Source organism: Physeter macrocephalus, chromosome 5 (genome assembly GCF_002837175.3).
Source record: "Physeter macrocephalus isolate SW-GA chromosome 5, ASM283717v5, whole genome shotgun sequence".
NCBI classification, from domain to species: domain Eukaryota; kingdom Metazoa; phylum Chordata; class Mammalia; order Artiodactyla; family Physeteridae; genus Physeter; species Physeter macrocephalus.
In genome coordinates, this window is record NC_041218.1 from 76,344,835 (window position 1) to 76,362,283 (window position 17,449).

Consider the following 17,449-nt stretch of genomic DNA (forward strand, 5'->3'; position numbering starts at 1 on the left):
AACCATAATTCAAAAAGACACATGCACCCCAATGTTCATTGCAGCTCTATTTACAATAGCCAGGACATGGAAGCAACCTAACTGTCCATCAACAGATGAATGGATAAAGAAGATGTGGCACATATATACAATGGAATATTACTCAGCCATAAAAAGAAATGAAACTGAGTTATTTGTAATGAGGTGGATAGATCTGGAGTCTGTCATACACAGTGAAGTAAGTCAGAAGGAGGAAAACAAATACCGTATGCTAACACATATATATGTAATCTAAGAAAAAAAATGTCATGAAGAGATTAGTGGTAGGATGGGAATAAAACACAGACCTACTAGAGCATGGACTTGAGGACGTGGGGAGGGGGAAGGGTAAGCTGTGACGAAGTGAGAGAGTGGCAGGGACATATATGCACTACCAAATGTAAATTAGATAGCTAGTGGGAAGCTGCCGCATAGCACAGGGAGATCACCTCTGTGCTTTGTGACCATGAGAGGGGTGGGATAGGGAGGGTGGGAGACGCAAGAGGGAAGAGATATGGGAACATATGTATATGTATAACTGATTCACTTTGTTGTAAAGGAGAAACTAACACACTATTGTAAAACAGTTATACTCCAATAAAGATGTTAAAAAAAAAAAGAAAAGGGTGTTATAGGCAAAGGGGACAATGTTAGTGGCATCTTGGAATGCCAGAAAGTACCTGCCATTCAGAGGTAATTTAAAGAGTTTGGTTTCCTTAGAATATAGATTTTCTTGATAGGAGTAATAAAAAATAAGGCTGGAGGGACAGTCCAGAGCGCAGCCTATATGGTCTTGAATTCTAAGGTTATGAGTTAGCATCTCTTTGGACATGAGAAATAAGAAAGATGAAAGAGACAAATCCTTCAGAGGAAATAATAACAGTAGTGTTATTATTATTATTAGACATGGGGGACTTAGGAAAGAACCTGCTCTGAAGAGATGATGTTCTATTATTTCTGGTGTATTTAAAGTGAGGGACATTGATGTAAAGGTGGAAAGTCTGACCCAGAGCTCAGTGCAGAGGTTCAGTCTAGAACTATAGTTTGGGAGGTCATTTTTGGTGTCTTGAGCATTGATGAGCTAGATAATGAGAGGTAAAGAAGATAATCCAACTGAGAATAGAGCTTGGGGAAAGGCTGCACGTGGTGAACAAGAGCAGGAGACATAAAGGAGGCAGAGAGAGAGAGAGTGGGCAGAGCAATTGTAGAAAAAGAAGACTGTATAGTATCATCGGCAATCACAGGATAAGTTTCTCCTCCAAAGGAGAGTCAACTGTCATGGAAACAACCTAAGCATCCTTTGACAAATGAATGGATAAAGAAAACGTGGTGTATATACAATGGAATATCGTCATTCTGCCATAAAAAGAAGAAAATCCTGCCATTTGTGATGACATGGGTGGATTTTGAGAGTGTTATGCCAAGTGAGGTAGTTCACTCAGAGGAAGCAAATACTGAATATTCTTGCTTACATGGGGAATCTATAAAAGCTGACCTCATACAGAGTAGAATGGCGGTTACCAGTTTCTGGGGCTTTGGGGAAGTGTGGAGGTATTGGGCAAACGGTCCGGACCTCTGGGTATAAGATGAATAAGTTCTGGGCATCTAATGTACAGCATGGTGACTGCAGTTAACAGTAGTATATTATATGCTTGAAAGTTGTTAAGAGAGTAGATCTTAAAAGTTATCAACACACACATGCACACACACACACACACGCACACGGCAATTACATGGGTTGTGGAGGTGTAAACTTACTGTGGTAACCATTTCACAATATTTACATGTATCAAATCATCACACTGTACACTTTACACTTACACAATGCTATATGTCAATAATATTTGAATAAAGCTGGGGGGGGCGGAAAGAATAGTCAAATGTATTAAACACTTAGAGATGAAGGAGGATGAAAAGGAGCTGTTCTCAGTGACTTCCTGGAATTTCAGTGTCAGAGAATGATGGGAAGTGCTCGCTGAACTGCACGACATTAAAGCAAGGCTTGGTGTTAGGAAGGCTGCAAAGTTTGGTAGTAAACTCAAAAAGGAGGAAAACAGGAGCTTGAGGTCTTAGCAAACTGGAAAGAAGTTTGTTTCATATTTTCAATATTGGAAAAAAAAGACCCATAACCTTAGAATGATTAATAGGCAGAGACCCCAAGAAGAGTGAGAGAGGATGAAAGAATAAAGTTTAATTCCTAAAGCTGCACCCTGGTGCACAATATTTTTTCCTGCCTTCAAAGAGACACGTGGCCTTCTTCTAGAAGACACATTACATGTAGTTGCTTATATTTGTGTTTTTCCTTTTGGAAAAAACATGTTATTATGTAATATTTAATGCCATTAATCCACTCACTTAGCAAATACTTACTGAATGCCTGTTGCATGTATCATGTGTTAGGTCCTAGGAATCCAGCAATAAACAGAAGAGGTGTGCTCTCTCATGATGCTTACAGAGTACACATTTAGATGGTATTTGAAATTCTTTGCCTTTCTTTTAGGTTCAGTTACAGGCTCTGCTTCAAAGCAAGTATGTGGAATATTTCATTGAGCAAGTCATAAGCTGGCAAAACAAATTAAACACAGCAGATTCAGTCATCTTTACTTGGATGGAAGTACAGCGCACTTGGTCTCACCTAGAAAGCATCTTTGTTTATTCAGATGATATTCGAATTCAGCTTGTGAAAGATGCTCAAAGATTCGGCAGAGTAGATGCTGAATTTAAGGTTCGTGGAAGAAAGGCTGTTTTCTCTCCTAACAACTTTGTCCAAACAATATAAAAATCTTGTAAAGAAACATGATTTGGGGTACTGTATTTATGAAAAATATATATGTGTATTTGAATTTCAGGAGACAAGGTCAGGAAACTTGTCTGTGAAGGGTCAGATAGTCCATAGTTTAGGCTTTGTGGTTGTATATGGTCTCTGTCACAACTCAGCAGGGCTGCCATTGTCCTGTGAAAGAAAACATAGACACTACATAGACAAATGGGTGTGGCTGTGTACCAATAAAACTTTATAGACACCAGAAATTGAATTCCATATTCTTTTCATGTGTCACGAAGTATTATGCTTCTTTAGATTTTTTTCAACTAGTTAAAAATGTACAGACCATTCTTAGCTTCAGGCCATACAAAACCAGGCAGCAGGCCACATGTTTCCCAGAGGGCTACGCCAGCAGTAAGGCCTGGGAGACAGATTCATCTTCATGAAGTAAGAGACTGAGGAGGGGAAACCAGTAACAAAGTTATACTATCAGTTACTGGTTTGTTTCATAAGAGCCGCAGAGAACACATGGAGATGTACATATAATAAATGATTTGAGAGACTTAAAGCAGAGAATAATGGCTTTACTTTTTATATAGAAATGGGGATGAATTATTTTCGTCTTACTAGCTAAAGCGGAACACCAGAGGAATTCTATTTTGTTTAACTTTTAAGGAGGAAAGAGTGGGTAGATTGTTTTGTATTCATCGCATTTTCCAATGTGAGTGTATTCTTTAAGATTCTGGTTCTGTCTCTCTATTTTTTTGTGCGTTTGGTTTAGAAGAGAGAAATTTTGCCTGGATCCAGAGTGGTGGTAATGCCTATCGAATTTATATTGATAAAAACTATGTGATTACCCTTGTTTTTGATGTTCATCTAAAAGTTTAAAAGCAGAACAGACATGGTGTTAGCAATCTCATTTATCTTGCTTTCTCGTAGTTTGATTGTTCTTCACTTTTTAACTCCCTAAATGGATGAAAAGTTTAGAAAAGTAATTTCTAATATCAATAGCTCCATGTTTTACTTTCACTCAGGAGTTAATGTTCAGGACAGCTAAAATAAAAAATGTTTTAGAAGCAACATGCAGACCCAACCTCTATGAAGAACTTAAAGATTTACAGTACAGGTAAGAATAAAACTACAAAGTGATCAATTTGTTATACTTCTGAGATTTCTTTTGAATATCTAATAGTATTTAATACCAAGTTATTGTAGGTACAACCTCTACTAAATTATTTTATAATTTTGCTTATAGTTGTCTAGTTGCCTTATACATATTAGGTGGTACATATATTTTGTGAGTTAATGTAAATAGATCCAAATATATTTCTGTTTTCCAAAAAGGAATATCATTATAGTAGAATTAGGATATCCTATTATCAAGAGAATCAGCATGATTGTTTAATCAATTCTTTTATCACAGTATCCTGCCAATATTTATTAAGCATCTCCTGTATGCTAGGAACTGGGATTGCACTCATTTTAAGTCCTTTATTTTGTATATAGTTTAATTATACTAGAAATTATCCTTAGACAGCATGTTAGTATTTTTGAAATCCTTGTCCTAAAGAGAATTTGTAATTTTCATATAAAATTATAAAAAAGCTAGTGGTCATAGAATATTCTGGCTTTTGATTAAAAATGGGAAAAACGGGAGAGGCCCCAGCACTGAGAGGCCCCCCAACCGCAAAAAAAAAAAAAAAAAAAAAAAAAAAAAAAGGCAGATCAGCCACTAAAAGAAGAGCTTTGTGTGGAATTGTGATCACTTTTTATTGCAAGGCAGAGGAGCCCTCTAGATAAAAATATATATCACATACAATTATTTCATAACCTGGAAGTTCTTTAGAGATAAATTGGCCATAATTTTAAAAGTGTGGATTTCTGCAGAAGTTAAGTATTTCTTAGTCAGTGATCTTTGAGGGTTTTGGGGGCTCTGCCTCTGGGTCATTTCTTCTCTGCTAAGAAAATAACGTGGAAATGATTCTGGATCTTATGACTCTTCTGAAAACCAGAGAGAGTTGAAGCTGCTTGTTTTGCAGACATTCAGTGGGAAAAGGAAGACCTTAAACCAATTACGTGTTAAGTAAAGCATTTTGTGCTCAGGGCGAGTGATGCCAAATCTGGTCTTCTCTCCTGCTGATGAGAAGTGTCATTAAAAGAAGGGTAAAAATGAACTTATCTACAAAGCAGAAACAGTAGTAGTTACAGATGTAGAAAACAAACTTATGGTTACCAGGGGGTAAGGGGGAGTGGGACAAATTGGGAGATTGGGATTGACATATACATACTACTGTATATAAAATAGATAACTAATAAGGATATACTGTATAGCACAGGGAACTCTACTCAATACTCTGTAATGGCCTATATGGGAAAAGAATCTAAAAAAGAGTGGATATATGTATATGTATAACTGGTTCTGTTTTCACTGTACACCTGAAACTAACACAACATTGTAAATCAACTACAGTAAAAAATTTATTTTAAATGTCCACACTTCCCTCCAAAAAAAAGACAAGTGACAAGTAACATCAACTTAAGTCTGATCTATATTTAGTCTCAACTAATGATGGGTGTGTGTGTGTTTCTCCTCCCACTTGGCATGACTTGTACGTGAGTCACGAACAAGGCGATGACGTCAAAGAGAAGGAGGTAGGCTCCGTGTTAAACGGTGAGCTTCTTGTGGTGAATGGACAGATGAGAGGCTCTGGGTTTTGGTGACGTTTTAAAAAATGAATGGGCAAGATATGCTTACAATGATTTTTCCTTCCTACAGGCTTTCTCTTTGTGAAAAAGCTCTTGCTGAGTACTTGGAAACCAAGCGTGTGGCTTTTCCGCGCTTCTATTTCATCTCTTCCGCAGACTTACTTGACATTCTCTCAAAGGGAGCTCAACCTATGGAGGTAAATATTTGTTTTTGAGAGTCTCATATCATCCTATGTTAGCTAAGGAATGTCACAGTTTCTTTATCATTGTCAAATGCCACCTACCATGTCACATGTGCCAGGAGCCAGAAAATATGCTATAAGAATTCTTAATGCAGCAACAGAGGGATGTTAGGAGCGGTGCTCAAGGAACTAGGAAGGGTAACTGCCTGGTTCTCAACACAAGGAAGGGACAGCAAATGTACAAGGCTTAGGGCCCTGCAAGAAGTTAATGGAAAAGCACTGGCTCCAAACCCCCATAATTCTGGGACAAGGACTGGAGCTCCATTGCCTGGTTTGCAGCTTTCCTGGGGGAGACTGAGTCACTGGGAGTGAGATCATGGCTGGTACCTTCTTACAACAACCTTGACTCCAGAGTAACCTTCATAATTGAAGCTGGACTAGGCTTCAGTGCTGTCAGAGGTGTATTGCTATATCTTCATCGTCTACCTAACACTCTAGTTTTCTCCTATCCATTCACAAATAATGTAGCACCCATGACAATATGTAAAGCAAATAAAAGCAGCTCTTATCTTTTGTAATCTGAGAGCACAGATCGGAGACCAAACTTCGTGCAAATCCCAAAGCTCTCCTTCCTCTAAACATTTAGCGGATGTTGCCTTTCATTATATCTGTTCAGTTGTTCACATCCATTTAGATCTTAGAATTGTTACAACTGACGTAGGCAGTTACTCCTAGACTTGACCATATATCACAGATTATTTTGAAGCCAAAGGTTGTGCTTTATCATTGTGGATTTGTCTCCATGTTCCTGCTCTAGATATTTTTCTGCCATTTTCTTTGGAATATGTGTCACCTAACACTATGGTTTCCTGAATTCTACTGTTCTCTGGACACAGTATTTATCTTGATTATTTCTCTCTCATTCATCATTTCTCTTTGGAGCTAAATTCAGATGGATGGCTGTTCTTGCTGTCGGCAGTACAAGTACAGTCTTGCTATTAAGAGCAAAGTTGTTAGTCAGCTTTGGCAACATTTTCAGGATTACCACTCAGGTATCATTTTGTATATTTATGCTAACTCCCAGATGGCTTTGTAAGTAAAATCCATCTAATTAGATTGACTTGGAACCCAGTATCTCCGTCTCTCATTTATGTCAATGACATGTAAATTGGATGTTTTAGGGTGTTTTTCTTTTTTAAACTAGCTTAGACATGGCAGTTACTACCACATTTAAGCTTCAGTAATCTCCTGAGAACCTCCTTGTGACCAGCAGCTAGACCCTCTGCCCAGGGTGATCATATGAGATAGAGGATGTCACGTTCTATTCCAGGTACATGTTCCTAATCACTTGCAAATCTGAAATACTTAGAATGCTGAGTTTTCTCTATGTAAATTAGAGAGACGCATAAATCTGTAAGTGGGAACATGGCTTTTCTTTTATATTCTTTAAACATAATAAACACATATGTGACTGTTTTATTGAACAGTATTAATTATCCAGAATACAGACATGAAACAGTTTTATCTTTCTACAATTATTAAGCTCAAATGTGCCCTGCTCTGTGTCTTGACACTGAGTAACAGGTCCCTTTATAACATCTTGGATAGGTACTGTAATGCTCCGGTCCCTTTTTATTATTAAAAATTAAAGAAACCCAAAGCAACTCAACAGGATCTAGTTTACAATTCCAACCTCACCTCTGTGTCAAGACCAGGCTTTTACAAAATGAACTTGGAGTTGGGATCTTTGATTTCTCCTCCCTATCAGTTTACCTTGGGGAGGAAGGGTGTCATCTGTCAGTCATTGCCCTTTCTTAATGCGTATTCCTGCTTCTCTGTTTGGCAGTGGCTGTCGACCTTGACCATTGACAGCCAGTACCCACTTGCTGGGTTTCTTGTGAAACAGGAGCAAGTCCTCAGGGGGCACCCCCCCAGGGGGTATATACTGCAGAGACAAGTTCAACTCCGCACTTCCAGTTCTTGCCCTTGGCAGTGTAATCCATCATTTGTTATATCTTCTTCCTCCTTTTCCACCTAGACAGACGTCCGAAGTAGGGACACATCGCAGATTCACTTGCTGCGGGCATCCATAGTTTCTGTGAGTGATTCTCCAACCCCTCTCACTGGACAATTTAAAGGGCGGAGATGGGGGAAACAGCCCTTCACCTTGAAGCCCCAGGAGGAGTGAGGTAAAGCCAGAGCATCCTCCTCTGGGCTGCTACATCACAGGTGTGAGGATGTCCACCTGTCCCCCCTCCTCCCTGCTGTACTTTCCCAGAAGGGGTGGATGGAGGCAGACGATGGTAAGGCGTTGAGATGTGTCTTGTCAAGCCCTGGAGGGACCAACCTGTCCTCACCCCTGTCAGCTGTCTTCAGAGCACGCACTTGCCCGATGCCTCTTTGTCCTTAATTGAAGTCCTAGGCTGGTGCTATAGGAGCAGATGACTCAACATACACTTGTCACCCATTCTCTTTATGTCCTTTCAAATCATCAAAAAGTGCTTCAGGCCTTAGACAACCTTTTGGCTCACAGAGATACGCATCCCTGATGCCAACATTTTTTTTTTCATTATCCTTCCTAAATTACAGGATGAGGTTTTGCTTTTATATATATAAACTTAAAAGGTATACCTTTAAAATCATTCTTTTTATTTTCACAGCATCACTTCAATATTTCAGAGTGTTATTGTTAATATCAGTGTGACTTATCGTGGACGTCTTCCTGTCTACCTAATTCATAGTGTTTTAATCATAAGTTCTAAACCCCTGAATCTCAGGTATATTTCTCAGTACTAGTACTAGTAACACTCTTTAATGAATGACTAGGTAATGTAAGACATTAAAAAGATTTTAAATTTTAATGTAGCTGAATATTGAAGTCACCGCCTAGAGAAATCTCCAAAATGGCTCACAGCCATGCTGATGAATACTAACAGCAGTGCTGTCTAAGTCATATCAACAAAAGGAGGTGGGGTATTTCTGCTTACCAGCTGAAGGGGTCTGGCTATGCAGCTCCAGGGTAAATGCGGTACACAGTTCTCCTGACCTGCCAGCTTTGGAATGATTTGATTTTTTGAAACATTTTGAAATTTGAGATACATTATTTTGAATTGTGCTCAAAATGTGATTTCATTGAGATCCTTTTGTTACACGAATTAAACGTTGAACAATTCGATTTCACCTCAAACGCTATCACCCTTTTAAGAAAGGTTTGTTATTAGCGAAAGTGTTTAGCTGCCTCTGCGGTGCAAATACCACCTGGGAGCAACTTGTTGGGGTGAAGGATTGAAAAGGAGCTAAGGATGAGTTGAGTCATCAAGAGCCAGTCAGCTTCTTTCCCTGCAGTGGTTCTGCAAAGTCAAGGTGTGACCTCAACTCTTGGTCACTGCTGTGGAATAGTTAATGCTTTTAGCAGTTATGCCAAAGGGCCTAGCCTTGCTACACTCTTTCCTTCATCATCAGAATCCATTTCAGGCCACCAGACACAGCTTTTCCGTCTCTGCCTTTTCTGCTAACATCCTGAATGTGTGCCCTGTACTGTGACGGAGATAACATGGCAACTGCAGCTTGTGGGATAACAATGCAATTGCCCCAGAAAAGATGACCCTTTGTGGGCAGTTGAGTCATGCTGACATCTTGTGAATGACTTGAATTCCTCAGGCCCCCCTCCTCCACCCGCCACACTCAATTTAAGAGTGTTGGTCCAAGTGAGGGTTTCTGCAGTTGATTGTGGAATTTGATCAGCCTGAGTACATCAGCCAGGGAAGTCTGATATTACTACATCCTGCATTCTATAAGCAGAAATGCCCAATTTAAGACACTTGAGTTGGAATGTCAGAGTGATGAAATCAGTGTGTCTAGAATGCCTTCAGTGGTTTTCAGCTCTTGGTAAGTTTGGTTAAGGTCAAGTTTTAAAGACTTTTCTCCTCCTAGAGTTCACCCTGACCTCCCAGTGGCATAGATTACCTAAAGGACTGAGGATGTGGCTGTGCTGTGTAACTTCCATGGTGAAAATCTCTTGTGGTTGCTTGTGGAAATACAAACTTAGAGGTATATTTGCAGGATTAGTGGTCATGGCGCGGTAGTTACGAAGTTGCACGTGATTCAATATTAACATTCTGTGCTTTCTCCCCCACCTCAGAAAAACATCCTTTTTTATTTTTCAATGAAACGAATGTAGTGGTTAAAGTCAGCCCTAGTAACGTCAGTTGGCCCCATTGTGCCCTTCCAGGTTGTGATACGGTGCCTTGAAATAGCTGACAACTTGGTGTTTTTAGCCTCTGGTTCCTTATGACTTGAAAGATCTTTTTGTCCTAGAAGAGCTGGCACATTTTCTCTTCCTTCATCTCCTATGTGATGATGAGTGAAAGCTTCCCCATGATAGAGGTATACTAAAGAATGACACACTTTCCATGTGATCAGCTGCGTTTGTATTGTGTGATGGGGTGTAGCCATGGGCTGCATGTGTGGCTATTGGGCACTTGAAATGTGTCAACTGAGGGGCTGAATTTTTAACTACAATATGTTAGAAAAACTGATCTTTGATTCAGTTATTGGAAAACAAGTTTGAAACAACTGGAGTGTGACTCTACTTTCGCAACTGTGTATTTTGTGAAACATAAAGACAGATCAGGTATTTCTGATGAAAAATCCAAATTGAGATAAGCTGTAAATGTAAAATATGCAACTGCTTTCAAAGACTTAAAGATAAGAAGGTAAAATATCTCATTAGTGATTTTTCTATTAATTACATATTGAAGTGACAATACTTTGGATACATTAGGTCAAATAAAATACATCAGAATTAATTTCACCTGTTTCTTTTCACTTGTTTTAATGTGGCTACTAGAAAGCCACTGCTGTGGCAGTTGAGGCCACAATGCATTTTCGAAAATGACAAGATCAGGAATATATATGCTCAGAAATGTTTAATGTTTGCATCAAAAATATCCTTCAGTGGCACCGGACCAAATCTACGTAAGAAGAAATCTGCCAACTTGTCTTTTGAGAAATCCCCCAAATTGCAGTATGAGACAGATGGCCCTCAACTGATACCCTTAATAGAATGTCAATATTGGCACTTGGACAGGTGCTTGTGAGAAATGGGCTTAACATTAGGTAATAAAAAGAACTTCTGGATCTTCAAGGGGGCAAATATCTAAGACCCCGCATCCCCACAGGCCCAGTATGTTGCTGGATAGTGCTTCCATTTGGTTATCTCCATGGTAGAGTGAAGGTGCCTCACCATCTGAATCTCAGGAATCGGGATGATGCAGTTCAACACTCACTCATAGTGTGTCACAGCCTTCTTGACATGGGTTAGTCCTCCTTAGACAGTCAAGAGGGGGAATTCCCTGGCAGTCCAGTGGTTAAGACTCCATGCTTCCACAGCAGCTGGCACAGGTTCGAGGGGGAATCCTGCAAGCTGCACAGCGCAACCAAAAATAAATAAATAAACCAGTAGCTCTTAGACAATCAAGAGGAAAAAGGCTCAAGATGCAAGTGGTTAGTTGGCTGCATGCAAGAGTGAATGACTTTTAGTTGAAATAATATCAGTCAAAAATCCCTACTTTTTTATAGCGAGTAGAAGGTTGGAGGGCTCGTAGGTACCTACGGTGGAGGGAGGGGGTTGCCCTTGAGTTTAGGTTGGCGCTGAGGATGAAATAGGGAAGAGGCAGGAAAAGAAAACAGATACAGAAGATGGTCATGGTTTTGAGCACCTTGCCATGGTCTCTACTTACGTTCAGCTGAGCAGCAAGGAATAGAAGCTGCTCATCTAAGTGTACTTTGTTATAGAAATTGCCAGTGAGAACAGCTCCACTTGGTATAACCTAGGAATATGTCATATTTCAAATGGATGCCTTTGTATAAAGGCAGCCTTATATTCAAAGGACGTAGGCATTTAGCTGTGTGACAAGAAAATAGACAATCTAACTTTTAAATAAATGTCATAAATTATATATCCAGTAGAGATTATCCTTGCAAAATGTTTAATATATGGTTGACCATAAGTCATATAACAATATATGTAAGTTTTTTTTTTCATTTTGCCAATATGTTGCCACTGCTTAGAATTCTGTTGGAGCTCCTTTATTGGAATTCCCTCTACAGCCAATTTATAAGTTACACAATAAAATCAGGGTTAATACAATGTAGGATGAAAATACCACTTTAATGTTTCTAAATCAGTCTTGCAAATTTGGGGTCCTGCTGCCAAGGAGTTTTAGGCCTTGCTGTGGAATCTGAAACTCCTGACCTTTGTTCGATGTCACTTGTTAAAGCTTGTTCAGCTCCATCTTAAATTCAACGGGCAGGGCTTCTGGCTATAACTCATTCGCTTGTAGCAGAGTAGCATTCCTCTGGGACCAACTAGAAAAGCTGGATAAAATAGTTAAGTAGATCTGTTTAAACGCATGGAAGTGTGCTTAAAGAGCATCAGAGTCACAATTTCAGGGGTGTATAGCTCAGGGGTAGAGCAATTGACTGCAGAGTCAAGATTTCAGGGGCTGAGATCTGGCAGAAGGAAACCACGGAGAGATTTGCCGGACATATGCTACTGCTGTTCCCCCTGTGACATTTGACAGTAAGATGTGGCCAAGAGTCTGAAAAGGTGACCGGAGCTTTCATCAGTATCATGGAGCAGGAAAGAAGGAGAAAAACAAAATTAAAAGTAAAAACTGGAGTCAGGCTCCACCAAGGAAGATATTATCCAGAGAATCAAAAAGCAATAGTGGGGCTCCCCTGGTGGCGCAGTGGTTGAGAGTCTGCCTGCCGATGGAGGGGACACGGGTTCGTGCCCCGGTCCGGGAAGATCCCACATGCCGCGGAGTGGCTGGGCCCTTGAGCCATGGCCGCTGAGCCTGCGCGTCCGGAGCCTGTGCTCCGCAACGGGAGAGGCCACAACAGTGAGAGGCCCGCGTACCGCCAAAAAAAAAAAAAAAGCAATAGTGATTCACGATGGAATAGGAACAAAAGAAATGAGCTATGTGATGGTTCCAGTTTGCTTCCGTGAGAGAGTTTCCGGGCATGGTGCAGGGTGGGGCAACCAGGCAGAGTCTGGTAGACTTTCTGAGTTGAGGGGTCAGAGCTCAGAGTCTAAGGAGACCAAAATGGTGAGAGTTTGCAGAACAGAGTGCCACAGAGGGGAGAGCTGTAGAGAGAGAACCCGAGACCCATGGAGGGGCCTCCTACGGTCATCAGTACTGGGAATAGTTAGCCCTAGATTAGATCCTACTCTAGTTCTGCCAGACAAATCTTAAAAGCATGATACCAAAGCATAAAACTATTTCCAAGTGATTTAACTGTACTCCAGCACAAAGCTCAAGAAGATAGGAATACAGTAAACATAATATTCAGTACCAAGCGGGGTAAAGGTCACAGTGATTGACATCTTATTAAAGATTACTGGGTATGTGAAGAGGCAGGAGTATTTGACCCATCCTGAGGAGACAATGAATCAAAAAAACTGACACAGATGTTGAAATTAACAGACAAGGACATTAAAAGTTGTTTTAGATGTATTCTATATGTTCAAAATGTTAAGTAGAGGGCTTCCCTGGTGGCGCAGTGGTTGAGAGCCCGCCTGCCGATGCAGGGGACACGGGTTCGTGCCCCGGTCCAGGAAGATCCCACGTGCTGCGGAGTGGCTGGGCCCGTGAGCCATGGCCGCTGAGCCAGCGCGTCCGGAGCCTGTGCTCCTCAACGGGAGAGGCCACAACAGTGAAAGGCCTGCGTATCACAAAAAAAAAAAAAAAAAAAAAAAAAAAAAAAAAAAAAAAAAATGTTAAGTAGAGATAGGGAAAAAATAGCAAAGTTTCATATGTGTAATTGTAATACCCAAGTGGGAGCCAGGAAGAGAGGCACACAAAATATTTGCAGAAGAGCAGCCAAAAGATTTCCAAATTGATGAAAAGTAGAAATCCATAGATTCAAGAAGCTCAGTGTACCCAAAAACAAGAAACATGAAAACTACACTAATTTGCTTAAATTGGCCAAAACCAATGACAAAGAAGTCTAGAAATCATCCATAAAATGACGTTATATGCAAGGAAGCAAACACTAGGATGATGAAAGACTTCACAGTAGAATTGAGAGGACAGAGGAGCCAACAACTTTAAAGTACTGAAAGAAAAAAAAAATCAACCTAGAATTCTTTACCCAGTGAAAATACTTTTTTAGAATGAAGGCAAAATAAGGAAGTTTTCAGACATTCAAAAGCTGAAAGATTTCATCACCAGCACACTGATAATAAAAGAAATGTTAAAAGAAATGCTTCAGGCAGAAGGAAGATAATACCAGATGGGAATCTGGATCTACACACACAAAAAAATGATCATCAAAATGGTAACCATATGGAGCTAGACATAATAGGCACATTAGCCATCCATCAGAAGGTAGAATAGTAGGAAAGAACAGAGGCCTTGAAATCATGTAGACATGAGTTTAAATCCTGGCTCTGTTGATTATTGACTATGTTACTGCTTTACCTTTCTGAACCTCAGTTTCCTTATATACCAAATGGGGAAAGCAGTAGGTACTATATCTTTGATTTCTGAGCAAGCAGTAAAGCAAACATGTAAAGAACTAAGAAAAATGCTAACATAGAATATACAAATGGCCACAAATTCTTCCTCTCCCTTCATCCATGCCATTTCAAAGTGAAGCTGCAATTTGCATCAAGGGGTAGAGCTTATTTCTCCATTTGGCTTCCTTTGTGACTTGTTTTGGCCAGTGTATCGTTAGCAAGAGGCTTGAAAAGCATTTGTACACTGCGGCTTGCCCTCTTGCTGCTCTTTGGAAACCTATGGCCACCTCCTCATGAATAAGCCAAGGCTAGTCTGCTGGATGAGGAGAAGCACATGCCCATACCCAAGCCACCAGCTGGACAAACATCACACACATGGGAGAAGCCATCGATCACCAGCAGACTGCAGAGGTATGAGGGTGCCCAGCTGGGACCAACTGAAAGAACCCAAAAGCCCCGCCACAGAATTGTGAACTCTGAAATTGTTGCTTTTTTAAGCCACTGAATTTTGAGGTGGTTTGTTACACTGCAAAAACTAGTTGATGCACGTTATATGTTCACATAGACATGTCTAAGTACAGAATGTACAATCATTAATATCAAGGACTTTATGTGCTACTGATGTAATATAAAAGATTTTACCTGAAATTAAAAAAAAAACCCCAAAATGATAAATACCAAGTACTAATCCATGGAGCTAGTTTTCTTTATTTTCTTTCTTTTTATTTTTGTTTTGTTTTTCTTCTTCCTGAAGATACCTTCATATTAGCTATGCATTGTTTTGACATTCGTGAGTGTGAGAGAACTGGTGAAAATATTATGAGTTGGTGTGTTTCTGAATCTTCACTAGGCTGAAATACTCTGCCTAGTAATGTGTTCATTTCTCCCTCTTTTCAATTTGTACAGATATTTTGTCAAACTCTCTGACATGATTTTCATGGAGCTAGTTTTCTTTATTTTCTTTCTTTTTATTTTTGTTTTGTTTTTCTTCTTCCTGAAGATACCTTCATATTAGCTATGCATTGTTTTGACATTCGTGAGTGTGAGAGAACTGGTGAAAATATTATGAGTTGGTGTGTTTCTGAATCTTCACTAGGCTGAAATACTCTGCCTAGTAATGTGTTCATTTCTCCCTCTTTTTTCAATTTGTACAGATATTTTGTCAAACTCTGACATGATTTTTCATTAGAACAACACATATATTCACATGATGAGCTATCAAGATCAAACCTACCAAAAGCCTAAGATTAAAAAGACTCACAGTACTAAATAATGGTAAGGATGTGGAGCAATGGGAATGGTCCTATCTAGCCAGTGTGATTGTAGATTGGTACAACCACTCAGGAAACCTGATTGACAATATCTTCTAAATTTGAATATAATAATACATTATTATCCAGCAGTTCCTCTTCTTAGTGTATACTCAGCAGAAATGTATACATAGGTGAACCATAATATGTGACAAGAATTTTCATAGCTACATTATCCATAACACTCCCAAACTGGAAATAATCCAAATGTTCCTGAACAGTTGAATGCGTAAATACATCGTGTAATATTCATATAACAGAGTACCACATAGCAATGAAGAAGAAAACTAGTGCTATACATAATAACATGAGTAAATCTCACTAACATGATGTTGAATGATATAAGGCAGACACAAGAATACATATTGTATGACTCCCCTTATGTAAAGGTAATATCCATTTTAAAAAAAATTTATTAGAGTATAGTTGATTTATAATGTGTTCGTTTCAGCTGTACAGCAAAGTGATTCAGTTATACATATATTCATTCATTTTCAGGTTTTTTCCCATATAGATTATTACAGAATATTGAGTAGAGTTCCCTGTGCTATACGGTGTGTCCTTGTTGGTTACCTATTTTATATATAGTAGTGTCTGTGTGTTACTCCCAAGCTCCTGATTTATTCCTCCCCCACCATGTTTCTCCTTTGGTAATCATAGGTATGATTTCAATACCTGTGAGTCTGTTTCTGTTTTGTAAATAAGTTCATCTGTATCATTTTTTAAAAATTAAATTGCACTTATAGATGTAGAAAACAATTTTATGGTTACCAGGGAGGAAAGGGGAGGAGGGATAAATTGTGAGATTGGGATTGACATATACATACTACTATATATAAAATAGATAACTAATAAGGACCTACTGTATAGTACAGGGAACTCTACTGAATACTCTGTAATGACCTACATGGAAAAGGTGTCTAAAAAAGAGTGGACATATGTATATGTATAACTGATTCACAGTGCTGTACAGCAGAAAGTAATACAACATTGTAAATCAACTATACTTCAATAAAACTTTTTTAAAAAGAAAAAATTTAGATTCCACATATGAATGATATCATATGATATTTGTCTTTCTCTGATTTACTTCAGTTAGTATGATAATCTCTATGTCCATCTGTCTTGCTGCAAATGACATTATTTTGGTTCTTTTTACATGGCTGAGTACTATTCCATTGTACATCTGTATCACATATTCTTTATCCATTCCTCTGTCGATGGACATTTAGGTTGCTTCCATGTCTTGACTGTTGTAAATAGAGCTGCAGTGAACAATGGGGTGCATGTATTTTTCGAATTATGGTTTTCTCCAGGTATATGCCCAGTAGTGGGATTGCTAGATCATACGGTAGTTCTATTTTTAGTTTTTTAAGGTATTGCCATACTGTTCTCCATAGTGGTTGTACCAATTTACATTCCCACCAACAGTGTAGGAGGGTTCCTTTTTCTCCACACCCTCTCCAGCATTTCTTGTTTGTAGGCTTTTTGATGATGCCCATTCTAACCGGTGTGAGGTGATACCTCATTGTAGTTTTGATTTGCATTTCTCTAATAATTAGTGACGTTGAGCAGTTTTTCATGTGCCTCTTGGCCATCTGTACGTCTTGTTTGGAGAAATGTCTGTTTAGGTCGTACGCCCATTTTTTGATTGGGTGGGTTGTTTTTTTTTGACATAGAGCTGCATGAGCTGTTAATATATTTTGGAGATTAACCCCTTGTCAGTCACTTCGTTTGTAAATATTTTCTCCCATTCTGTGGGTTGTCCTTTTGTTTATGGTTTCCTTTGCTGTGCACAAGTCTTTAAATTTAATTAGATCCCATTCGTTTATTTATTTATTTATTTTTTTGTGGTACACGGGCCTCTCACTGTTGTGGCCTCTCCCGTTGCAGAGCACAGGCTCCGGACGCGCAGGCTCAGCGGCCATGGCTCATGGGCCCAGCC

The 17,449-nt window shown here is 39.3% G+C and overlaps 1 protein-coding gene across 1 annotated transcript in view; it reads left to right on the forward strand.

Moving 5' to 3' along the window:
• Positions 1-17,449, forward strand: part of DNAH11 (dynein axonemal heavy chain 11) — a 326,309-nt gene that overhangs the window by 84,279 nt on the left and 224,581 nt on the right. The window contains 3 exon segments of the mRNA XM_055085043.1: positions 2,519-2,743; positions 3,817-3,908; positions 5,559-5,685. Coding sequence (XP_054941018.1) covers positions 2,519-2,743; positions 3,817-3,908; positions 5,559-5,685 — 444 coding nt within the window.